The sequence below is a fragment of the Ichthyophthirius multifiliis genome (assembly GCF_000220395.1).
Source record: "Ichthyophthirius multifiliis unplaced genomic scaffold scaff_1120509251333, whole genome shotgun sequence".
In the NCBI taxonomy this organism is placed as follows: domain Eukaryota; phylum Ciliophora; class Oligohymenophorea; order Hymenostomatida; genus Ichthyophthirius; species Ichthyophthirius multifiliis.
The window spans coordinates 1-25,457 of record NW_004085976.1 but is presented as its reverse complement, the minus strand read 5'-3'; the positions used below and the strand labels follow the sequence as shown (position 1 = coordinate 25,457).

The window sequence follows — 25,457 nt, the reverse complement described above, 5'->3', positions numbered from 1 at the left end:
ACTTTTTTGTGTTTATTATTAATTATATTTAAATTCATTTTTTTGAAATTATTTAATATATTAAATAGATATATATATTTATAAAAATATAGAATATTATTTTTTAAAAAAATTATTTTATATAATATATACAAATATATATATTATTATTTTTTTTAAGAGAAATTTATTTTAAAAATAAGAATAAAAAATAATAATAAAACAATTACGAAATAATTTTTTTTTTTTAATAAAAAATTTATTTTATTTTTAATATAAAATATACAAAATATAATAATAAAATACATATAAAAAATATATTAGAAAAAGAAAAAGAGAAAAATATTTGAAAATGCTTAAATTTATATAAAAATTTAAATTAAATTTTAAAAATTTAACATTTATCCATAACCAAGGTTTTTATTTGTTTAAATAAAATACTAATATTCTTATTTTTAATTTTTTTTAAAAAATAGCGTTTCACAAATCATCTTTTTAGAACAAATAGATTGAAATTTTCATTGATGGATAATCCGCTAAAGTAAAATAAATTAATAATTAGCAAAAAATTATAAATAAAATTTACAGGTTGATGATTCATACACAATATTCTAAGCTTGTTATGAAAACGGAGTAATAATTCCCCGTTTTTGTTATCATGAAAGGCGTAAAATTAAATTATAATTTATTTATTAAATATATGTATAGTTGCTGTTGCTGGAAACTGTAGAATGTGTTTAGTAGAAATCGAAAACGTACCAAAACCTGTAGCAGCTTGTGCTTCATAAGTCGTTCCAGGAATGAAGGTAAAGACCTCAAGTGAAAAGACTAGAATCCATAGAGGAAATGTAATGGAATTTTTATTAGCAAACCATCCTTTAGATTGTCCTATATGTGATTAAGGAGGAGAATGTGACTTATAAGATATTTCTGTAGTATATGGATATTAATAAGGACGTTATAGAGAGTATAAAAGATCTGTCGAAGATAAAAACTATGGTCCTTTAGTTGCTACATCTATGAATAGATGTATACATTGTACTCGTTGTATTAGATTTGCTACATAAGTAATTATATATATATATATTTTATATATATATATATATATATATATATATATAAATATATATATATTTATATATATAATATTTTTTAAAAAAGATATGTGGTGTAGATGATTTAGGAAAAACTGGAAGAGGTAAATTTTCTGAAATAGGTACTTATGTAGAAAAAACTTTCAATACAGAACTTTCTGGAAATGTAGTTGATATATGCCCTGTAGGTGCATTAACTAATGCTGTAAACTATTAATATATTTATAATTTATTTATTTATATAAAAAAATATAGCCTTATGCATTTACTTCTAGACCTTGGGAATTAAAAGGATATTATACAACAGATGTAATGGATACCATAGGAAGTGCTATATAAGTAGATACTAGAGGCCCTGAAATAATGAGAATATTACCGAGAATACACGAAGAAATTAATGATGAATGGATTTCCGATAAAACAAGACATGCATTTGATGGATTAAAAAAATAAAGACTAAGAAGCCCTATGTAAAGAAGTTAAGAAGGGACTTATACTGAAATGTTATGGGAAGATGCAATGAGGATTATTGCAGAGAAATTATAGGGGGTTAGTGGATAAGAAATTGGTGCTATTATTGGAGAATTTTCTGATATAGAAACTATTACTGCTTTAAAAGATTTCTTAAATAGACTAGATTGTGAAAATTTTGAGATTAGAGGACATGTAAATATATATATAATAATATATATATATATAAAATTTATATTGTAGGATAATTTAAAATTAAGTGCAGATTTTAGAGCCAATTATTTGTTTAATAGTCGCATTTTAGGTATTGAAGAATGCGATTTATTACTCTTAATAGGAACAAACCCTCGTTATGAAAGTCCTGTTTTAAACTCTCGTATATTAAAATAGACTAAGAATAATTTAAAGGTATTTAATATTGGAACATCTCAAGATTTAATGTATAAAACAATACATTTAGGCAATTCTACTAAAGTTTTAAATGAAATTTTGGAAGGAAAGCATCCTTTTTGTGAAAGGCTTAAAAAGGCGAAATTGCCAATGATTTTATGCGGTGCAAATTTATTTGAAAGGGAAGATGGCAAAGAAATAATGGAAAATTTGAAGGTTATAGCTAATAATTATGGTGTAATTTCTGAAGAAAATAAATGGAACGGCTTCAATATTTTACATAAGGAATGTGGAAAAATCAATGCCTTAGAATTGGGAATATCAACCTCTGAAATCTCACCAAAAAAACCAAAAGTTGTCTTCTTACTAGGAGCTGATAATAATATAAAAATAGAAGATATCCCTGAAGATTCTTTTGTAGTTTATTTAGGTACTCATGGGGATGAAGGGGCTTATTTTGCAGATATAATACTTCCAACAGCAACATATACAGAGAAAAATGCAACTTGGGTAAATACTGAGGGTAGAGTTTAATAAGGAAGACTAGTAGTAATGAGCCCAGGAGATGCAAGGGAAGATTGGATGGTTATTAGAGCTCTTTCAGAAGAATGTGGAGTACCTTTACCATATGATACTTTAGAAGAAGTTTTAATTATATAAATATAATTATATATAAATATTTATTTAGTTAAGATATAGAGTTGCAGAATTAGCTCCACATTTATTAAAATATGATTTTATAGAACCTACTTCTTTTGGTAAATTAGCACTTTAACCATAAAAGGGATAAAATGCATAGACTTTAAATGTTAATCCTATTACTGATTATATTGATGTAAATTTATATATATATATATATATATATATATATATATATATATATATATATATATATATATATATATTTATATATTTATTTATATATATATATACATTTTTTTTTAAGAATTTCTATATGACTGATGCTATTTCTAGAGCTTCTGTTACAATGGCTAAATGCTCTACAGCTTTTAATCATGAGAAATTTGATAATTTTAAAAATTTAAGCAAATAATGAATTTTTATTTTTTTTATATTTTTTTTAAATTTTTTTTATTTTTTTTATTAAATGAAAATACAATAAAAAAAATAATAGTAATATTTTTAAATTATTTCTATTAATATTTTTTTTCTAATTATTTTATTATTTTAATTTAAAATAATCAATAAATATTTTTAATACTTACTTAATAAAACAAAATAAAATTTAAATATAATAATTTAAAAATTAAAATAACAAAAAATTAAAGAAAAATATGTTACATCGTAATCATTCAATACCAAACCTTGAAGTATAATAAGTTATTCCACTTTAATAAACTCCTTAATCAGTCTCAAACTAATAAATGTTTCAGAAATAACAATTTTAAATATAAACAAGATAATCCTAATAGTTTTTTTAATTAAAGAATTCTTTATAATTAGTACCTTAAAAAAATATCACATAAAATATAGTTTAAAAATCTCCCCCAAAAGTAAGAATTAAATAAATAAATTAAAAGGTAATTTATACTCCTCCTAGAATGCTTTCACCTTATAAAATTTAAAATGATCAAAAAGTGAATCTATAAATTTAAAAAAGTTAGTAATTTTCTCCATTAAATGTTCTCTAAAAACATTAAGATAAGAATATTTCTACTTAAAAAATTATCAACTAAAATGATATATTTGTAGAAAATAAATAAATTCAAGTGGCTGCTGTTATTAAGTAATAAGTACCTGTTTATATTATTTAGTAGTAACATTAACCCGTATAAGTTCATGAGAAAATCATTGAAAAATATGTCGATAATTAATCTGAAGTTGATATATTAAAATAGAGGATATTTTAATTAGAAAACCAATTAAAAATTAATAAAATTAGTATGAGAAAATAATCTATGTGGAAAATAATGAAAAAATATAAATGTTAGAATAATAAATAAAAGACGAAGCTTTAAAAAGAAAATAATATGAAGATTAAATGATATTTATTAAAGACGAAAATAACAATAACAATAATAATAATAATAATAATACATATGTTTTTGAATTATAAAATAAGGTTAATTTATTAACAAATGAACTTTAAAATTTAAATGTTTCTTATTAGTATAAATTATATATTTATTTATTTATTTGTTTATTTATATATAAAGATAATTTCATGATTAATACGAAAACGAATTGAAATAATTTCGTGAAATAATACATAATTAAAAATTAGAATTACAAGATTAGAAAAATCAATATTATAATCTAGAATAAAAAACAAGTTAATATGAAAATAAAATAGCTTTACTTATGAGAGAGTTAGAATGTTCATAATATTAAGTTTAATAAAAAAATGAATAATTTTAATAGTCTGATTTATACAATTAAGAAAACGATCTTTTGAAAAAACGAAATAAAGACTTGGAAGGTAAAATATTCGAGTTTTCTAATAATATTGAAAAGTTAAATATTATTTTGAATAAAAAAGTTGACGAAAATCGATTAAATGAATAATAAAAATAAACTTTATAGGAAGAATTGAGAGGTCTTAGTGATGTTTTATAATTTAAAGATAAATAATTATAATAACTGTAATCTAAAATATAAGAAAATGAAGTTTTTTTATAAAAATTTATACTTTACGAGAATAAACTTTAAGAATGTGAATAAAATAATAGGGATATGAGATAAAAAATCGAATAACTTTTATTATAAATAAACCAATATGAAATTAAAATAGAGTCAATAAGTTCTTAGTTGGAATTTTCATAAAGAAAAATAAACGAAAGAGAATAAGAAAATATTTTTTTAAATAAAAAAATAAATGACTATGAAAATTAAATAATTCCATAAATTTAGATGGAAAATGAAATCTTAAAAAATAAAATTTATGAATTCGAGAATATTATTAATGAAAAAAAAGTTAAAAAACATAAAAAAATTAACAACTTTAAAACCAAATTTAAGAACTTTAAAAAAATATAGAAAATTATAATACTTAATTAAATTTAAATAAGTAATAAAATAATTAATTAGAAACTTTAGTAGTTAATTTGCAAAATTAAAATAAATAAAAAGATTAACATATTTAAATTCTAAATAATGATTTTTAAAATCTATAATAGAGCTTAAAGTTATTTAAAGACTAAAATACTTAAATATAATAAGAATTATAAGAATCTAAACAACACTAACCCAAGCTAATTGAATGTGAGTAAAATAACATTTAATTAAGGAAAAAAATAGAAGAATTATTATACAAAATAGATAATATAGTCTAAGAAAATCAAGAAAAATAAACCAAAATAAACGAATTAATGGTCCATTTATAAAATTACTAACCTTTAGAGGAATAATTACGTTATATTAAGGGATAATTAGACTAATAAATTAGAAAAAATAATTAAAATGAAGATAAAATATAAAATTTAATTTAAAGAAATCAAGAAAACGAGTAAAAAATTGATTATTAAGAATCTTAAATTTCACATTAGAATTATTTAAAATAAAATATGGAAAATATTTAATAAAATTTATTAAAAAAAGTCGAAGAAAACTAAATTTTATAATAGAAAATTTAAGAAATTTTATAAAAAAATACAGATAATTAAAATTTAATTTAAAACTTAAAAAATAACGAAAATCAATTCAGAGGAAAAATCGATGAATTAATCTTGTAATTAAATGAGCAAAATAATGAAGGAGTCAAAAAATCCATGAAAATAAACGAACTTTAAATCTAAATGAAAGAATATGAAAACATTTAGAACCAATATTAAATTCTTATCAAAAAAAATTCAGATAAAGAGACTGAATTAAATAATTTAAGGCAATAAATGTTCTAAATTTTATCTATTAATTCACAAATACCATCTTTGGAAGGCAAAATATAATCACTTAATTCATAAATAGAACATCTATAGAAGGCTTTAGGGGAAAAAGAGCAGGAAAATAGAAACTTAGATTCGAAATTGATAATTTATATGCAATATGAGTCTAAATTAGAAGAATGTGAACGCAATAATAAAGAATTGAGGATTAAATTAAAAGAATTAGTTTGCTAATTAAATGAAACTTAAGAAGATAATGCAAAAAAGAACAAAATTTAATAAGAAAATGAGCAAAAAATTCGTTAATTATTAAAATATGAATAATAAGTGATAATATTGAGTGAGAATATGTAAAAATATTAGAGAAAAATAGAAGAATAAAGCCAAGAAATATCTAATTTAAATTAATATTTAAATGAAATGGAAAACATAAAAGATTTAATAGAAATAAGAAATCGAGAAATAGAATAATGGCAATAAAAATATGTAAATTTAGAAGATTAGAAAGTAAAAGAATTCGAAATAAGAATAAGTGAAAAAAACATTATTATAAATAGACTTGATGATTAATTAAAATAAAATAAAGAATATTTTTTTATAAAAGAATAGGAAATTAATAATTTAAAAAAAAAAATAGAATCTATAGAAAATTTAAATTTGAATAATATAAATATGAATTAAGAAAAAAATTAACTTTTAAATAATAAAAATTAATTACTTTTAAAAATTAATGAATACGAGATTTCTTTGAAAAATTATCCTGTTTTATAAGCTTAAAATTAAGAACTTTTAATTAAAATTGTAATTTTAGGTGCACTTGTTGAATGTTTGAGAAATACAATGCATAACAATTAATATCAAGTAAATTCGATATTAAGAAGTGGAATAGAAATTCGTAAAAATAGTTTAGCGGCAAAAGATTTTTCTAAGAATAAAAATTATTCTGAAAGTGCAATTAATTTATAAAAAATATAGAAATATAATAATAATTAAGAAAATTTTCTAGAAAATGAAAATGTTAAAAAGAATAAGAAATAAAATATTATTTAATCAAATTTTTAAAATAAAAATAATCTAGTTGATAATGTAGACGCTGTACTATAAAAATCAAGAGAATTAAGATATTCATAATAATATTAATTTGTCGGAAATAGTAATTAAGCTTAAAATTATTAAAATTTAAATGAAAAAAACAAAATATTAAATTAAAATTATTAGGCTTAAAATAAAAATAATAAAATTTTTAATTAAGATTAAGGTAATAATTAGAATAGATAAATTGTTAGTTCAATAAGTAATAATAATAATATTAATATAAATAATAATAATAATAATAATAATAATAATAATAATAATAATATTACATAATCTAATAATTATAATATTAGTTAAGGAGTTAATCAAGTTACTTATTCAATTACAACTTCTTAATTTAGATGAATAATTTTCTATTATAAAATATTTATATTATTATAATATAATATATAAATTATATATTTCCATCAATATATTTTATTAATATATTATAATTATATTAATATATTTTATTTACAAATATATATTTATATTTTCAAACTAAAATAAATATGCAATTTATAAAAGAAACTATAAAAAAAAAAATATCCGCTTCCTAAAAATAATTTAAACTCTAATTAATTATCTTATCCTATACATTTACCAACCCAAGGACAATGATGATCATATCCCCTAATGCAAACTTCACAATCATAACAATGATATGTTCCTATATCAATATTAATATTACATATAGAACAAATACTTTAAAATAATTAATTTTATAATAAAAATACAAATATAATAAAATATTTATAAACCCAAATTAGTTTTCATCTATTTTTTAATCTAATGATGTTTTAAATGCTATTCCTGGATTTTTTAAAGATACAAGTGAGTATATTATAAGTAAAAATATAGTAATTATATATTATATAATATATAATATAATATTTTCTTTTAAAAATATTTCGCATATTAATATTCCAATCATTAATATAAATAAAAATAAAAATATAAAAAAAAACCCTTTATTTAACATATATATATATAAATACATTTAATTTTTTTTTTATATTTACAATGTGGTCCTATAGTAAAATATGGCTTACCTTTTATCCAAAAAAAAGGATAATTTTTTCCAAAATAAGGTTTAAATAATAATTGAGTTTATAAATATAAACTATTTTATGAATTTATAATTTTTTTATTATTATTTTTTTGAATTTATTATTAAGATATTCTATTTTCATCTAATTGTATGTATTATATTATATTTTCTTACTATGGAAAGCTTTTTACTTTCTCTATTTATTAAACTAATTCTTGTTACATTTTTTTAATATTATTAGTATTATTTTTATAAAAAAAAATCATATATATATATATATATATATATATATATATATTTATATTTTTTTATTATTAAATTAAATTTATATATTATTCATAAAAAAAAATTTTAAGTTTTAATTAATTAATATAATTATAATTGTATAAAAATTATTATTTTTTTTAAGAAATTATTATTATATAAATAATTTTTTTAAAATGATATTTATATATAAAATAATTATATTTTATAATTATATATTTTTATATTTTATAATTTAAATTTTTAATAATTAAGATTTATTATTAACTCATTATTTTTTTCTTTAATATTAAAAAAAAAATTAAAATTTTTTTTTGCTTTAAAAAAATACTAATAATTAGTATATAAATATAATTTAAGAAAATTATATAATAAATGTAATTAATTATTTATGAAAAAAAATATTAATATAATAATATAATAAGAAATAATTAAATATATTCGCCAGAAAATATATATATATAAATTATAAATTTTACTTTTTATATTTTATATTTTTAAAAAAAATAATAAAGCAAAAAAATATTTTTTAAAAAAATATAAAAGAAACATTAATATAAATAAACACAAAATATAATTATATGAATTAAAACAACAGAATTAATTTTGATTAAAATCCTTACTAAGGAATGCAAAAAATTAATGGTTTAAACAATTAAAAGCAATTCATGTAAAATCCTCAAAACTAATACAACATTATGTATTAATAATAATAAAATCCACCAAGATAATAAATGTAATAATAATAAAATTAACCACAAAAATAATAAATATAATAATAATAATAATAATAATAATAATAATAATAATAATAATAATAATAATAAAAATAATAATAAATATAATAATAATAGTAATAGCCATAATTATAACAACAATAATAATTACAATAATAAAAGTAAAAGCCATAGTAATAGTAATAATAAAAATAATAATAATTTTAATCTAATTAATAGTAATATTTATATATATAATTAAAAATATTTTTTATTCGCAAAAATATATAGAAAGTCTAAAGATGATAAAATTAATAATAAAAAAATATTATAAAGATAAACCAGCTGATTTTACATATCTTAAATAATATGGTTATAATATTTATAAAGAATTAGGTAGGGGAGGATATGGTGTAGTTTATAAAGCTTCTGAATGGTAAATATGATATAATATAAATAATGAATTTATTTTAAATTAGGAAAGATGGAAAAGAAAATAAATAAAAAAATATGCTATTAAAATAAACTTTCAAACAGTTTCACCAGAATTAATATATTCGGAAATCGCTTTCTTAACATTATTAAGAGGACTTCCAAGTACTTCTGAAATGTGTAATCTTTTTACTTATGAAGATAAAACTCATATTGTTATTTAATATTTTAAATACAAACCTTTTATTGTAATATATAAATATAAGATATATAAATATATAAATATATAAATATATATATATATAATATTTATATAAATATATATATATTTACATAAAAATATAAAAATAAATATATAATAAAAATTTGTATTTATACATTTATTTTAATATACAAATTATTATAAAAAATATATTTGAATTTAATACATAAATAAATATTAAAATTTAAACATAATTTATTTTTTTTAAGTAATTTTTTGCTGATTTTAAAATGGAAGATATAAAACATTATATTTATCAAATGCTTTTAGGTGTAAAAACTTTAAAAAGTATAGGAATATACCATAGAGATGTTAAACCAGGAAATTTCTTATATAATCCAAAAACAAGAAAAGGAATTTTAATAGATTACGGATTATCTGAAACAGTTAATATTATAAATATATATATATATAAATAAGTATATTTTATTTTATATATATATATAAATATAAATATATATATTTATATATATTTTTTAAATTAAAAATTTAATTATTTAAAAAAAATAAGGATGACAATTATATAGAATAATTAAAAAAAGAATATTAAAGAGATAAAAGAGTCGAAATTTAAAAATAATTAGAATTGTATAATAATATAAAAAAATGTGAAAGAATAGTAGGTAGAAATAAAATAGGTAATATTTAGTATTATATTAAAATTATATATATATATTTATATATATATATATATATATATATATATATATATATATATATATATTCATATATATTAATATTTATTATTAGGTACTGAATCATTTATGCCTTTAGAATCTATTTTAAGATATAAAGATTAAGGATATTCAGTTGATATATGGCCTATAGGTGTTGTATTTTTATAGTTTTTATTAAAAAATATAACATTTTTAATAATGTGAGAATGTAAAATAAACCTAATTAACATAAAAATAATAACAACAAATCAGGATAAATAAAAAATACATATTTTATAACTTTTATAATTGAATTAGCTAATATTTTTGGTACATAGGCTGTTATAAATATATGTAGAAAATATGGTAAATTTATATGAATATTAATTTATAAATTTTAATATAATTTTTTTTTATATTAAGATTATGATGTTACATTACCATAAGAATTACCTAAAGAGGGAATAAATTTTAAAGAAAAGATTTAAATGTAAAAATTTATATTTTAAAATGTAATATATAATATATTTAAAAGGGAAGATTTTGATGATGTAGCAGAAGATCTTCTAAAAAAATTAATTGCTTTAGATTAAACTGAAAGAATATCAGTAGAAGAAGCATTATAACATCCTTTTTTTAATTCTTTAAAGGAAATGGAAAGATAATGTTATATATAACAATAATAATAATTATAATAATAATAATAATAATAATAATAATAATATTAATAGCCATAATATTTATAATAATAATTTAATTAGTAACAATAATATCAATAATAACAATTTCATTATATGTGAATGAAAATGGATTAAAGAATATATATTAATATATATTTATTGCTATTATTTTTTTTATTTTTGGTTTTATATAATTTAAGAATAAAAAATATAATACTTTTTATTTTTTGAGTGTTTATTTATTTTTTATATTATATATTATAAAATAAAAAATGTAAAATTTTTTTTTGAAATATTTTAATTAAAGAACTAAATATTTTTTTTAAAAAACTTTTCTTAATTATAATTCTAATAAAAGTATTTTTTTGCAAAAATAAGTGATAAAATCATTTTCGAATAAGAAAAATAAAACAATTTTTAAAAATCTTCATATAATTTAAAAGAATAATAATAAAAAAATTTAGAAGAAAAATAAATTTAAACCGAATAAGAAGAATTTACAGATTTTAAACATGATCCTGAAAGTACAAAAATTATAGAAAAAGTCTTGAATGGAGAAATAGAGTTTAATGAAGGTGATACTATAGATAAATTAGTTAGTTTAGATGATGTTTTTAAAGTCAAAGAGTAGAGATTATCATTTTAATTAATGGATAGTAAAAGTATTTAGGGTATTTTTGATTTATATTAATTAGAAGAGAAAAAAGAATTATTAACAGTAGATGAAAATTACCTTTTTTTTCATTTTTTAGTAAAATAAAACTAAAATCTAAGCTAAAATGAGATGTTTTAGAAAATATTGGATAATATATTAAATAATTTAAAAGATCTAAATAAAAGTACTATTCGAAATTTCGTATGGGATTTAAGTTCTTATATGTAAGAATTTGGAAATATTAAAATTGAAAAGAAATAAGAATTGGCTTAAATTATAAATTAAAATTAATAAACAATATTAAATATAGGTATTTTATTTAGAAAAAAAATAAATATATATTTTAGATTTAATAATTAATATTTTAATACTAAAATATATTCTATAATTTTATTTTATTTTTATCTTTTTATAAATATAGAAAATACAATGTATCCTGCTCTGTTTTTCTCCTTTTTTTAGATTTTCAAAGATTAAGATTATGAATTGATTAATATTTTTATTTAAAATTTTTTAGATAAATGTATTTAAGAATTAGATTATATTAATATTAATGAATTACTTTGTATTTTCTTTATAATTTGCTAAAATTAAGTATTTATATAAACTCAAAAGCATATTTACTTAAGATTTTTAGAATAAATAGATTAAAATATAATGGTAATTAAATATATATATATTACTTATTAACATTTTTTATTTTATTTTTACTAAAATATTTTTAAAACTATATTTGTATTCGATATAAAATAAAATTATAGTATTGTTTTTTATCATTTAATATTTTTTATTTGAATTAATTTTCTTAAAAAATATTATTGAAAAATATATAAAATTTATATTTTTAATGTTATATATGCACATATATTTATATAAATTAATTTTATGTATTTATTGTTTAAATAAATAAATAATATAGAATTTAACAGAATAATAATTACATTAATTATTAAAAGTTTGTTAAGAAAATTAATTTCCTATATAAAATATCGAAGAAGAACTAAAAATGCGAGAAACAACTATAAATATAGCTTGTGATTAATTAATTTTTACTTAAGGAAAAGAATAAGATGAACTTCTTAAAATAATTTCGTAAAAATTCAATTAAATTTCTAGTTAAAATTTTATTAGTTTAATACTTGCATTAGCCAAACTTAAAATAAATATTGAAAAAGAAATCTATAAAAATGTTTTTTCATACGAATTAAATAATGAAGAATTATAATATCAAGATTTAATTAGTATTAGTGCCGCATTAGTTATTTTTAGAATGAATTTTAAAGATTAAATTGATATTAAATTTAGAAATGAATACTTTATTTTTATTTCTAATTTAAAAAAAATTCATAGAAACATAAAAAAACCTTTTGATTAAAAATAAGAAAAAACATTAAATTAATTAATTTAAAAACTATGATTTGAAAAAAAAAAAACTATTAAACTTGAATAAATAAAAAAAGATTAAAACTAATTTAAAATAAACTTTTTTTTACAATAAAATCATAACTAAACCTAAATTTTTTTATATATATAAAAAATAAAATAAAAAAAACAAATTTCACAGACTTTTTTTTTTTAAAAAAAAAATATCTAAAAAAAATAGGGCTCACTTAAACTAATTAAGCAATTCATTATATAATTATTTAGTTGGTATAAAATCAAAAGGCTAAGCATCTGCGTAACTTTATTTCAAACACTTTTCACATAAATCGAAATCACATTATTAACATCTCCACCTTAAATATCCTTTAGATTATCCAAAACCACTAATTCCACTTAAGCATCCCCCTACAAAAGCCTTCGAACCATCACAAAACCATCCATTATCAGAAAAATTTCTAATTAAAAGATGTTTATGTATATTGGATGTAACTTAATATAGTTGACTAAGTTAAGGATTTTCATTATAAAAAAATATACATTTGTAACAAATATTAAAGCCGCATTCTATACATGTATACTTACCTGAACTTTTCGATATTTAATTTTAATTTTGCTAATTATTTTTGTTAGCGCATCCTAAATAACGAGTCGAATCACACACCCAGCCAGTTTATAGTTCATAATTTCTTATTAAAGAGTGTTATGGGTGTAAATTAGACTCCATTTTTTCGGGCAAAATGGCTATTTCTTGCAAATCGTCTACACAATAGGAACATATAAAAAATGAATTGCAGTTTTATTCACATTTATATTGGGTTATTTTAGAGTCTGCTATTATCTAGGTAAATGAATCAGTGCCTTTGCAGCCTTATGGGTTATATGTCTTTCCAATACATTTCCATGGAATAAATTTATTTAGTGTAGATTCTTGAATATTGTGGGGATGGATAGTTAACTTAATTGATATTTTATCCATTTAATTTTATATAAATTATTTAAAAAATTAATTTATTTTAATTATTATATATTATTTCTTATTTTTAAAACATGATCTTATTTCAATAAAAATAAAAATTAAAAATAGTTTATATAATTTAAAAATATAATTAATATTATATATAAATATATTGAAATTTATATATTTACATATTATATATTTATATATTTATTTATTTTATATATATTTAATACTTATTTACAAATTTTTTTATATATATATATTTTTAAAAATTTATATAATTTCATTTTTTTCTATAAAATAATTTAATTAAATTTTCTAAATATCAATATAATTTTTAAAAACTTTAAAAACAACTAATAAACATAAGTAAACAAAGTAAAAATATATGATATTTTTTTTTTTTATAAATTTCATTAATACATTAGTTCTTATTTTATATTAATATATTATTTTAAATAATAAGTTTAATTATCTTTTATGATAATAAAAAAATATAGATTTAATTTAAAGAAAGATTTTTTATTTGTCTTTTGTCTTTATCTTTTATTAAAATTTAAAATATTATAATATAAATATTAATTAAATTAAAAAAAAAACTATTATAATAAAATCGAATATGTAATTATAAAAAAATATATATTTATAAAAAAAATAATAAATAATAATTTTAAAATTATTAGTATATATATTAAAATATATTTATTTAGTTATTATTGTATATATAATATTATATATAAACCTTTTATATTTTTTATTTATTAACTAATAAAATTTAAAAACAATATTTAAATAATAATTATTTATTCTCAATTTTTATTTAATAAAAAAATAATATAAATATATAAAAATAATAATGATTAAATCACAAAAATAAATATTTATAAATATTTATATGTAATTATTTTAAATATAATATATTTAGAAATTAGTTCATCTGCATCATTTTTTTTATCCTATATTTATATTTATAATTATAATTACTTTCTATTTTTTATATTTCTAAACATCGAAATAAAAAGATTTTCTATATAATTTTTAATTTTGTATATTTATCATATTAATACATTGAATAACTTACATAGTTTTCTTTTTAATTTTTTATAAAATCAATTAAAAGTTTTAAATAAATATATTAATAATGAATTCCTTAAAAAGTAATTTATAAAAATTAATTAAATAACAATTAATTCTTAAAATAAGTATATTTTAAGATTATTTTTTAACCATATAGGAATTTATTTATTATTTAATAATTACCTTTTCAATATTAATTAAATTAAATGAATTATTCTTTTAAATAATGCATCATATTTAAGTAGAAAAAATATAATGTTTAAAGAAAGTTTATTAACATAAAATAAACTATAATTAATAAATTTTTGTAATTTAGTATTGTGCTTTATTTAATAAGTCTGTGTAAAATATATAAATAATAATTGCACAATAGATATAACAAAATGTTGTAAAAACAAATTTAATAATACCCGAAACAAAAAAAAAGTTTACTATTTTACTTCAGTTCCAATTAAAAAAAATACTTATTAGACAATTATCTAATTTTCTCTGCTTTTTTTTAATGTTGTTGTATAAATTTAAAAAAAAAATTATATAAAATTAATATATAATATTTCATATTTATCATTAGAATATTATTATATTTTATATTATTTATATTATTCTATATAAATTATATTATATATATATATTTTAATATATTTTATATATATTGAACAAATATATAATTCAATATTTTATAATTTAAATATCATAACTTTAATAATTTCCTTCGCTTTCATGATTCTAAAAAGACTGTATAAATAGCATTTAACTAACTTCTTATACAAAAAAACATCCAGTGCTTTCAAATGGAATTTCCACATATTATTTTAATTTACAACTTCCTTTTTAATCTTTATAAAATAAAAAAATATTTTCATTTTGCTCTTTTTTCATTAATAAAAAATCGCCTATTTTAAAAAAGCTTTCAATTATTTATTAATTTTCCATATTTCCTATATATTCCAAAACAGGCATTTTCCAAATTTTTAACTACTTATCTGATGAAGTAGTAATAACATAATTTGAATTTTCCAAAACTTAAATTTCCTATATTTTTTCATTATGAGCTTTTTATATAGGATAAATTGAAGTACCTGAAATAAGTTCTTTAGCATATAAATTGCCAACTTTATCTCCAAAAATTAAATATTCGTATTATCCATCATTCATAATATTAAAAGAACTAATATAAAATCCCTCTGTATTTGCAACTTATATTATTTAATCCGAAATAACATCTAATAAATAGATTCTACTTCCAGAACCTATTAATACAAGTTAACTGTTTTAATGCAAAGATAATATTTAGTTACAATTTGTATGTTTAGAAGGCAAAACAATACTTTTTAAAAGTTTTAAGTTTTCTTTATATATTTATTTTTTTAAATATATATATATATATATATATATATATATATATATATATGTATATCTATTTTTATTTTTATTTTTATTTTTATTTTTATTTTTATTAATATTTTTAAATTTGTTTTTTTTATCTATATATTTATATTTTTTTATTACTCGGATTTATTACATTTATTGTATTATTTGTTAATAATCCTACTAGTATTTTTTATTCTTTGATATATATAACTTTTAACCATAAAAGAGAATATTAAGCTCTTAAGGTTTTTATGCATTATTTTTTATTTATGTCCCATATTTTTATATATCCATCATATGAAGCTGTATGTAATAAATTATTATAAATTTATATTATGGATGAAATTTTATTATTATGAGCTTTTTCAATTATGTATTTTTTTGAAATACTTTTTTATGAAAAATAATCAAATATCTTATTTAAATTTTCTATCTTTATTTTATTTGAAGTTCTTTAAGAATTGTATGTATAATTTGTATATTTTAATATACTTTCTATTTGTTTTTAGATATTTTCTTCATGTATTGCTTTTTATAAACTATTTAAAAACTAAAGAAAATCATTATAATTACTATTGTTTTCTTAATATTTTTGTAGAATTATTTTATTCTTTAATTAATTTATGTAATTGTAGTTGTTTTTTACATATTTTTCAATGCATTTTAAAAATTATTCAACTCCTAAAAATTTGTGGCTAATATGATTTTCTTAGAAACAATATATACAAATTAAACCTTTTTAAGGACAATCTTTTTATACACATACTATTGTTTTTTAAGCATTATAGTGAAACTAATTACATGTTGGATATTATATATTATTTAATTAAATCATATATATTTTAAAAATTCTTATATATACTGTTTAATATTTATTATATTTTTTTTTTATTTTTATTTTTTAAAAATAAAATAAAATATTATTATATTTTTAACGATTTTATCTTTTTTATAATATATATTTTAATTAATTATTTTTTTAATCATACTAATTAATCTATTGTTTAAAAATATGAACCCTCACTTTCATATTAAATATCTTTTTTTTTTAAATAATAATTTTTAAATTGTATTTTAAAAATATGAAAATACCAATTGGTAAAAACCATAAAAATGCATTTTTTCCAAAAACAGATAAAAAGTTTTATTTAAATCCCATATCATATTCCTTTTTTATTTTTTTATTAATTAATCATATTTTTTTTTTAAATAAATACATTTTAATCCTTCTTTTTTTCGCTTTATTCTATTGTAGTTTTATTATTTACAATTAATCTTATTTAATTAATACATTAAAAATTAGAAAAATATAAAATAATTATTTACATAATGTGAAACACAATTAAAAATCCCACAATAACTAAGGCTAAATTAATAAAGTAAAAAGTCAAAGAAATTAAATAAAGTTCCAAATAGTTTAATTCAAAACTAACAAATGAATCAAGATAACAATTTAAATAATTAGCAAACATAAATACTAATGTTAAAGCTAAAAAAAAATTAAAAATTAAAAAATAAAAATTAAAGATTAAAAATTAAAGATTAAAATTAATAAAAATTAATAAAAAAAAATATATTAAAAATATATGTATATATAAATTAGAAGAAATACAAACTCGCATAAAATAGCATACAAAAGAAATGTTTATAATTATAAAAGCCGATACAATTATCAACCCATTAACAATGATGATCCATTTTCAAAACGCAAGCTTTACATTATGAACAATGATGTGTTCTTGGAGGTTTAATAATACTTTATTTTTTTAAAAAAAATATAAATATTTTATAGTACATATATTTTTTTACTTAATACACTTTTTACATTAACGATATTATCTTGCTTAAATTTCTTATTAAATATGCATATTATATAATTAATCTAAAAGTCTTTAAAATTCTTCTTAATCATAAATATCATGTTCTTACTATTATATTTATAAAGAACTTTGATTTTCTTTTTATAAAAGGTATTTATTATCTTATATATCTTCATAATAAACTTCACTTTCGCTTCTATCACTTTAACTTTGAATTTTTATTAAGACTTTTTTAATAAATATTAGTTAAAAAACTAATTTATATTATTATGTTTACTTGCTCTTTTTATGTACTTTATATAATTATTTGATTATTTTTTTCTTAAGAAGGTGTTTTTTCAAGAGGACTAAATAATTCTGATGAAATCACTTCTTGATTATTTACTTCTTCAGTAAAAAAATTATTGTTTTTGTTTATTGATTAATTATCTTGTTATATGTAATTATTTACAAAATCTAATATTTTTTTTTTAAAAAATAAAATAAAATTTTATTTATGTATGATTGTAAATATTTACATTACATTTTTGATTTTATATATAAGAAAGCCTATATTTTTCTTTAATTGAATTATATATTTAGAATTATTGTTATTTTAAAATTTGCATAAAATCACCAATTTAAGAATTCCATATTTTACACTAAAAGTAAAATATAAAATAATAAGATTATATAATAATTTATATATACTAAAAATAATATTATACGTCTTTCATTCCTCCTGGATTTGTTGTTGAAACTTTAATCATAGACCAACCCAATAATAATCCAAATATATGCAAAATAATAAAAATCATAATTCCTTTTTCCTTGTCGTTTTTTGCTTGAAGGAAATTATAAAACTTGAATTAATATTGTTAAAAAATTTAATATAATTTATTTTATTATTCTATTTTTTCAAAATAGTCTTGCAATTTATATTAATTTCTCATAAGTGGAAACATATAAGTCTTTTTTTTTTAATTAATTAAATATTTTTTGACTATTAAAAATAAAGTTAATTAATATTTACAAATGAAAAACCAATATAAATAAAAGAAATTATTAAAAATAATATTATTTAAGGTAGTTTTGAGCATGCCTTATAATAAAATGAATTATTTATGATTTCTTAATTTAAAGATTGTCCTTTTATTTAATCCATTAATATATTTATTTATTAGGCTTATAATATTATATATAAATTTTTATTTTTTAAAAAAAATTAAAAATAGCTAATAAATAAAATTCTATAAATAATTTTTTTATAATTTTTAATTTTATTTATTATATTTTTGTTAACGTTTTTAAAATAATCATATAAATTATTTATATAATCGAAATTTAATCAAAAAGTTAAATATTTATATACGTTTTCAAAAAGTAATAAATTGAATAAAAAAAAAAATTATGTAAATATGTTTTTAATTTTAAAATAAGCAAAAAAAAAAATTTAAAAATTTATAAAAAATATCTTTTTAATTAATAAAAATAGGTTTATAAAAATTAAATGAATTAAATATAAATTAACATTGCTAATTTTAAAAAGCACTAAAATTTCTAGGTGTATCTTTCAAAATTAAGTCAAAAATCTGTTAAATTATTTTTTTGAAACTATTTATTTTATTTTTATTTTTTATATTTATTGACATTAACTATTGAAATAATTTCAAATTTATGTTTTTTTAATTAAAAATATTTTTTTTCTTTATAATAATATTTTTTGAGTATACAAAGTGCTTTTTTAAAATATAAAAAGATTAAATTATATACCATCTTTTATAAAAATTTCATTTTTATTAAATGAACAGTGCGTGCAATTTACTATTTTATTTCTTTGATTAATTATAAATATTAAATCTATAAAAAGTAAATATTTAAAATAAATGTTTTTATTAAATTAATTATAAAAAAATCACTATAAAATATTTTTAAAATTATAAATATTATATTTAATGGGTTTTAATTTCTACTTTTTTACTATAAATCATTATATTCATCTTATATAGATTTTAATATTTTAAATTATTTTCATTTATATGAGAATATTTTGAGGGAATTAATTTTAAAATAAAAATTTATTTTAAAATATAACTTTTTTTAAAAAATTATTTTTATTTTTATACAATAAAAATTAAATCTTATTTTTATTTAAAATATTTTAATTAAAAAAATTAAAAAACATATGAATCAAAATGTTATTATAGTTGATATATAAGCAAGAATTTTCGCTTTTAATACTGTGTATCAATTTATAAATATTAAAATTATTTATAGTCTAATAAAATTTTATTATATTAACATTTTAAACAAAAATTATGAATTTAATTTTTCTTTCTAAAAATATATTATTTAAATTTATTTAAAATTAAATAATAATATTAAATCAATTGATTAATTTTATTTTAATTAAATTATTAAATACATTAAAATATATGAAATTATTTTTTATATTTGATATTAACTTTTTATTTTTATAATATTAATTTTGTTATAAATATAATATTTAGCTTAGTAATTATAATATATTTTTTATTTATATAAAAATATTAAAAAGTAAATAATAATTATTTTAATAATACGTTTTAATATTTATTTAGCATTAAAAAAAATAAAAATCTTTTTTCTTTTAGATGAAAAAAAATATATACTCAATAATTATCTTACTACTAATAATGTTATAGTTCACCTTATAAGAAACAAAATTAAAAAAGAAAGAAAAAATCGATAAAAGTACGTTCGATTATCTCCCATTAAATTTTTTTTTTATGCTTTCTACTGTTATGAGTATAATATATCTTTTAAAATTAAAAGAAAATGATTTTAAAAAAATCGTAAAGCTTTAAAACAAAATAAATGTAACTTCATATTGTGATTAAGGGTTTGAAAACATAAGCTTAATACATTAAAAACTTAATAATAAATTTAAAAGTTTAGGCATAAATTATTATGAAAATGAGGAATATATAGTGGCAGAACATTTATGTTTAAATTCTTAAGTTACTTGCTAAAATTTTAATTAGGATTTATTAAAATACGCAAATAAATTTAACTTTTTAAACCCAAAATATATCGGAACGAAGTTATATTATAATTAGAATAAGCTTTATTTAAATATTTAAATATGTATTGAGAAATAATAAATAAGAAAAAATGAAAGTGTTAAAGAATAATAAGCATAAGAATTAATTAAAAATATGGCAGATGATAATCTGAAAATTATTAAAATGTATTTTAATTACGATTATTTTATTTATAATGGAAAAATTTGGTTAAATCCTTGCATTTTGTTAAAAAAAGATGAAAGTTTTTGCGATAAAAATATTTAAAATATAAATAAAGATATATGTGATTAATTAAGAAATGAAGGAATTATGCTTTGAAGATTTATTTTTTTTTATTAACAAATGAATATATTAATTTTTAGCATGGTTTATTTTTTTCTGTAATTTATTTTTTTAGAAAAACAAAATAAAACAAAATAAAAATCCAATATTGTATATTTTGTCAATTATGTTTTTAAATAAAAATAATTATAGAAAAAATAAAATTAAATCATGCTAAAAAGTATTATAAATATATATATATATATATATATATATATATTTATATATATATATATATATTCTTTCTTAATTATAAATTCAATATTAATATTTTAGATATTTTAACTTTTTTATTTTTTTTATTATTTTTAAGTTCGTTTTTAGTTTTAAAATTTTAATATAAAGGATAATTTATTAAAATAAAAAAAAATTATTTATACATATTTTTAAAAAAATAAAAAAAGTAAAAAAAAAAAAAATGCAAAACGAATCTGTAAGTTAAACTAGTTCTGAAAATTTAACAGAAAGCTTAGATTTTCATAAAAAAGAATATGAATAAAAAATCGAAAATATGAAAGCACTTTTAAGAAAAGCAAAAATAACAATAGATAAATAAAAAATGGAAATAGATTAAAAAGTTTATAAATAGTATATATAATTAATTATATATATTATTTTTAAAAAAATAGAATTTATAAATATAATAATTCGAATAAAAATGTACATAATATGAATAAGTAGTTTAATAATATTTAAATTAAGATAAAAAATAAAGTATAAATATTTTTTTTAAAATAAAAATATTATTTATAATTATTATTTAGTTGATATATAATAAATCCAAAAAATTTTATGTAGAATTAATATTGAATCAATAAATTGGATATGCTTCAAATTAAATCATTCAATTGTTATATTATTTTATTTTAATTAAAAATAAAATAATAAAAATACAAAAAAGGAATGGATTCGTGAAAATGAATTAAATGAATTATTTAATTCTTTATAAATAGATAATTCTTTGTTTTAATATCCAGAGACTATTGACTACAATATTATTTAAATTACAAAAGAAAATAATGAAAATTAAAAAAATAACATTAAAACGAACTATAAATGGTAATTTCTTAATATGAAAGTCGATTGAATAGAATAGTAAAAATATATTTATATTATATATATGCAATTTTAATTTTTTTAAAAAAGAGTTCAGAATATGAAAGTACATAAAAATAATTATAAGATGCTCTTATAAATATTTAATAAAATGAACAAAAGAAATAAGAATATGTGTAAAGTTTATCAAATTAAATAAATGAAATAATTGATTAAAGGTAAATAATATTATAATATTTTTTAAAATATATATATATATTATATATATATATATATACATATATATATATATATTATTTTTTTCTAGTTAAGAAATAAGAGAAAATTGCTTAGGATATATGAACGAGGATAATGAGGAGAATTTAAAAAAAGAAAGTTTAAACAAAATGAAGATTTTACTAATAAAAATGTAAAAAATTTAAAATTTAAATGATTCTTTAGAAAACAAAACATTAATTGACATAAAAGAACATATTTTATTATTACATTAAACATTATTTGAATCTTTGAAAAAATATTAGAATTATTAAAATGAATAGAAATAAAATGAAAGTATATTTTAAGATAAATATAATTAATTAATCAAATTATTTGAATGTGAAAAAATTGAAAAGGAAGAAATTTTAAGTCAAGGAAGGAAAATGTAATATTTGATTTGATTTTGTTTTTTTTATTTTAATTTATTCAAAAAATAAAAATAAAAAATAGGATTAAAGATTTAAATAAAACATAGAAATTTTAAAACTAGATTATTAAAAATAAACAAAAGAAAAAGAAATTAAAATTGAATTTTTATAATAAGAAATGAAAAAAACGTGAATATTTAATATATTAAAAATATTCTTTTAAAATTCTTTAATAGTGATTAATCAGTATATAAAAAAAATATTAAAATAAATAAAAATAAAAAAGGTAAAAGAAAGAACATTACCAGTAATATCAACTGTTTTATAATTTAGTTAATAAGAAACTTAATGCATATAAGACATTTATATAAATAATACAAATACTGTATCAAGCGCTATGGGAAGTTTAGGAAAAGTAAAAAATTTATATCTATTTAATATAAAAAAATATAATAATAGTTATTCTCATTGTAATGATTTGAAACAAAAAATTATTATTATAAATTAAAAAAAATATATTTATATATATTATTTATTTATTTATTTGTTAATTTTTACAAACATTTATAAAATGTAATAATTTTTTTTTTTATTTTATAAAAATATATATATATATATATATATATATATATATATATTTATTTATACTTTATATTTTTAATATTAATTCTTTTTTAATTCACTACAATTTGCGTATATTCCTGAAAATATAATATTTTATCTATAAAGACTCAAAAATTCATATTTTGAGATAATACTATGTTAAATTATAAATTATATATTACTTTTAAAATGAAATTCTTCGAAATAAATTAACATATATATGCTTTAATTTTTTTTATCTAATCTTCTAATCATTAATATATTTAATAGATTTATAATATTTAAAATAAAAAATTAAATTACATATTTTATAATATAAAAACCATTTAAATAAAAAAATTATAAAATCATTTAAATATTTATTTTTTATGCTTTAGTATTATATTTGTTTTTCATTGAATAATAATAATATTTGAATTATTATTTTTAAAAAAATAAAGTATAAATTATGTTATGAAAAAAGTAATTAAGAATTAATTATGAATAAATATAATAAAAAAAGAAAATACTAAAAAGAAACTTATATATATATAAATAAAAAAAATTGATATTATATATTAATCATGTAAATTTTAAAATCAACATATTAATAAAAAATAATATATTAGATATTTAAGAAATTATAATATAAATAATATTATAATAATAATATTTATTTTAAAATAAGTAAATTTAAATTTATAGTTTATTTAATTAATTTTTATATATATAAATATATATAAATATAAGATTTTAGAAAATAAATATATAAATATTATAATAAATATATAATAAATTAAAATTTTTAAATATTAATATAAAATAAAAATAAAATATATATATTATATATAATATATATATATATTAATATCTATATCATATATATATATAATATATATTTATTTTATATAAATTTACTTTAGATATAATACCAAAAATAACTTTCTAAAATATTTATTTTATATTTTCTTTTAAAATTATTATTATAAAAATTCATAAAGATAATATCTTAAATAAAGATTGCCTAAACATTAATAATGTAAAATATAAAAATCAAAAAAATGAATAAAAAAAAATCATATTTTCCCATTATATAAAAGAATAATTAGATATAAAATATCTAAGAATTCGACATTTAAAAATAAAGTTTTATATTATTTTTATAATATATTAAAAACTTTAATATTTATAATAATTTTGTTTCTAATTAGTTTTTTTTTTAATAAAATATATCTTTATGAAAAAAGTATTCAATAAAGTATATTTTCAATTGAAAAAAATATATCGTAAAATAATTTTTTTGAAAGTAATAATTATATTTCTGAAAATCAAGAAAATAATATTATTAATTTTATATTAGATTCAAATTTATAATTTCTATTAAAAATAAAATATTTTAAATCTATTTTAAAAATTTATTTATATATTATATAAATATATAAATTTTTTTTTTAAAAAAAACATTATAATTTCTTTTGAAAAATATAAATTATTTTCAATTCTAAGTAAAATAAAAAAAAATATGTTAAAAATAAAAAAATTATTGTGTTGTAAAATTTAAATAAAATATTTTATTAAAAATATATATCAAACATAACAAAAAATGAGATGTTATTATAAATATGTAAATAAAATGAAAAAATAATGAAAACA

The 25,457-nt window shown here is 15.2% G+C and overlaps 4 protein-coding genes across 4 annotated transcripts, besides 58 other annotated features; 2 read left to right on the top strand and 2 right to left on the bottom strand. All coding sequences in view use genetic code 6, as the record gives it.

The window, feature by feature from the left end:
• Positions 1–64: 64 nt before the first annotated feature.
• Positions 65–110: a microsatellite.
• A 104-nt stretch (positions 111–214) lies between these two features.
• Positions 215–261: a microsatellite.
• Positions 251–299: a microsatellite.
• A 27-nt stretch (positions 300–326) lies between these two features.
• On the top strand, positions 327–3,093 carry IMG5_183690 (NADH dehydrogenase fe-s protein 1, putative). Its single transcript, XM_004027374.1, has 9 exons — positions 327–395; positions 456–520; positions 568–646; positions 688–1,046; positions 1,141–1,278; positions 1,329–1,739; positions 1,788–2,579; positions 2,623–2,769; positions 2,881–3,093. Exons 1-9 carry the CDS (start codon positions 332–334, stop codon positions 2,989–2,991), a joined length of 2,166 nt encoding a protein of 721 aa, XP_004027423.1. The 5' UTR covers positions 327–331; the 3' UTR covers positions 2,992–3,093.
• Positions 1,052–1,128: a microsatellite.
• Positions 2,777–2,866: a microsatellite.
• Positions 2,993–3,037: a microsatellite.
• Positions 2,993–3,040: a microsatellite.
• Positions 3,000–3,038: a microsatellite.
• An 864-nt stretch (positions 3,094–3,957) lies between the features above and the next one.
• Positions 3,958–3,991: a microsatellite.
• Positions 3,992–6,939: 2,948 nt separating this feature from the next.
• Positions 6,940–6,993: a microsatellite.
• Positions 6,940–7,032: a microsatellite.
• A 33-nt stretch (positions 7,033–7,065) lies between these two features.
• Positions 7,066–7,160: a microsatellite.
• Positions 7,161–7,313: 153 nt separating this feature from the next.
• Positions 7,314–7,351: a microsatellite.
• Positions 7,347–8,125, bottom strand: IMG5_183680 (hypothetical protein; the record flags this gene model as incomplete). Its single annotated transcript, XM_004027373.1, has 2 exons — positions 7,347–7,819; positions 7,873–8,125. The coding sequence occupies 2 exons, from the start codon at positions 8,123–8,125 to the stop codon at positions 7,347–7,349; spliced, it is 726 nt and encodes a 241-aa protein (XP_004027422.1).
• Positions 7,977–8,025: a microsatellite.
• A 40-nt stretch (positions 8,126–8,165) lies between the features above and the next one.
• Positions 8,166–8,205: a microsatellite.
• A 109-nt stretch (positions 8,206–8,314) lies between these two features.
• Positions 8,315–8,392: a microsatellite.
• Positions 8,360–8,401: a microsatellite.
• Positions 8,364–8,409: a microsatellite.
• Positions 8,364–8,411: a microsatellite.
• A 458-nt stretch (positions 8,412–8,869) lies between these two features.
• Positions 8,870–9,061: a microsatellite.
• Positions 8,928–9,104: a microsatellite.
• Positions 9,105–9,183: 79 nt separating this feature from the next.
• On the top strand, positions 9,184–10,544 carry IMG5_183670 (protein kinase domain protein; the record flags this gene model as incomplete). Its single annotated transcript, XM_004027372.1, has 5 exons — positions 9,184–9,317; positions 9,361–9,561; positions 9,785–9,961; positions 10,087–10,213; positions 10,326–10,544. The coding sequence occupies 5 exons, from the start codon at positions 9,184–9,186 to the stop codon at positions 10,542–10,544; spliced, it is 858 nt and encodes a 285-aa protein (XP_004027421.1).
• Positions 9,564–9,672: a microsatellite.
• Positions 9,565–9,642: a microsatellite.
• Positions 9,716–9,769: a microsatellite.
• Positions 9,966–10,048: a microsatellite.
• Positions 10,239–10,309: a microsatellite.
• Positions 10,243–10,320: a microsatellite.
• Positions 10,545–10,904: 360 nt separating the features above from the next.
• Positions 10,905–10,984: a microsatellite.
• Positions 10,905–11,017: a microsatellite.
• Positions 10,909–11,024: a microsatellite.
• Positions 10,912–11,013: a microsatellite.
• Positions 11,025–11,201: 177 nt separating the features above from the next.
• Positions 11,202–11,243: a microsatellite.
• Positions 11,244–12,984: 1,741 nt separating this feature from the next.
• Positions 12,985–13,032: a microsatellite.
• Positions 13,033–14,081: 1,049 nt separating this feature from the next.
• Positions 14,082–14,129: a microsatellite.
• Positions 14,082–14,131: a microsatellite.
• Positions 14,082–14,136: a microsatellite.
• Positions 14,137–14,523: 387 nt separating this feature from the next.
• Positions 14,524–14,561: a microsatellite.
• Positions 14,562–15,556: 995 nt separating this feature from the next.
• Positions 15,557–15,638: a microsatellite.
• Positions 15,560–15,638: a microsatellite.
• Positions 15,564–15,635: a microsatellite.
• Positions 15,566–15,638: a microsatellite.
• A 717-nt stretch (positions 15,639–16,355) lies between these two features.
• Positions 16,356–16,401: a microsatellite.
• Position 16,402: 1 nt separating this feature from the next.
• Positions 16,403–16,452: a microsatellite.
• Positions 16,403–16,488: a microsatellite.
• An 850-nt stretch (positions 16,489–17,338) lies between these two features.
• IMG5_183660 (hypothetical protein) lies at positions 17,339–18,972 on the bottom strand (the record flags this gene model as incomplete). The annotated part of the gene is made up of 7 exons (XM_004027371.1): positions 17,339–17,394; positions 17,448–17,523; positions 17,573–17,630; positions 17,682–17,844; positions 17,972–18,111; positions 18,165–18,283; positions 18,883–18,972. The coding sequence occupies 7 exons, from the start codon at positions 18,970–18,972 to the stop codon at positions 17,339–17,341; spliced, it is 702 nt and encodes a 233-aa protein (XP_004027420.1).
• Positions 17,851–17,917: a microsatellite.
• Positions 18,973–20,211: 1,239 nt separating the features above from the next.
• Positions 20,212–20,260: a microsatellite.
• A 1,465-nt stretch (positions 20,261–21,725) lies between these two features.
• Positions 21,726–21,780: a microsatellite.
• A 147-nt stretch (positions 21,781–21,927) lies between these two features.
• Positions 21,928–21,959: a microsatellite.
• Positions 21,928–21,960: a microsatellite.
• Positions 21,961–22,841: 881 nt separating this feature from the next.
• Positions 22,842–22,890: a microsatellite.
• An 817-nt stretch (positions 22,891–23,707) lies between these two features.
• Positions 23,708–23,753: a microsatellite.
• Positions 23,754–23,824: 71 nt separating this feature from the next.
• Positions 23,825–23,860: a microsatellite.
• Positions 23,861–24,525: 665 nt separating this feature from the next.
• Positions 24,526–24,646: a microsatellite.
• Positions 24,528–24,552: a microsatellite.
• Positions 24,564–24,601: a microsatellite.
• Positions 24,637–24,704: a microsatellite.
• Positions 24,638–24,703: a microsatellite.
• Positions 24,705–25,232: 528 nt separating the features above from the next.
• Positions 25,233–25,297: a microsatellite.
• Between the last annotated feature and the right edge of the window lie 160 nt (positions 25,298–25,457).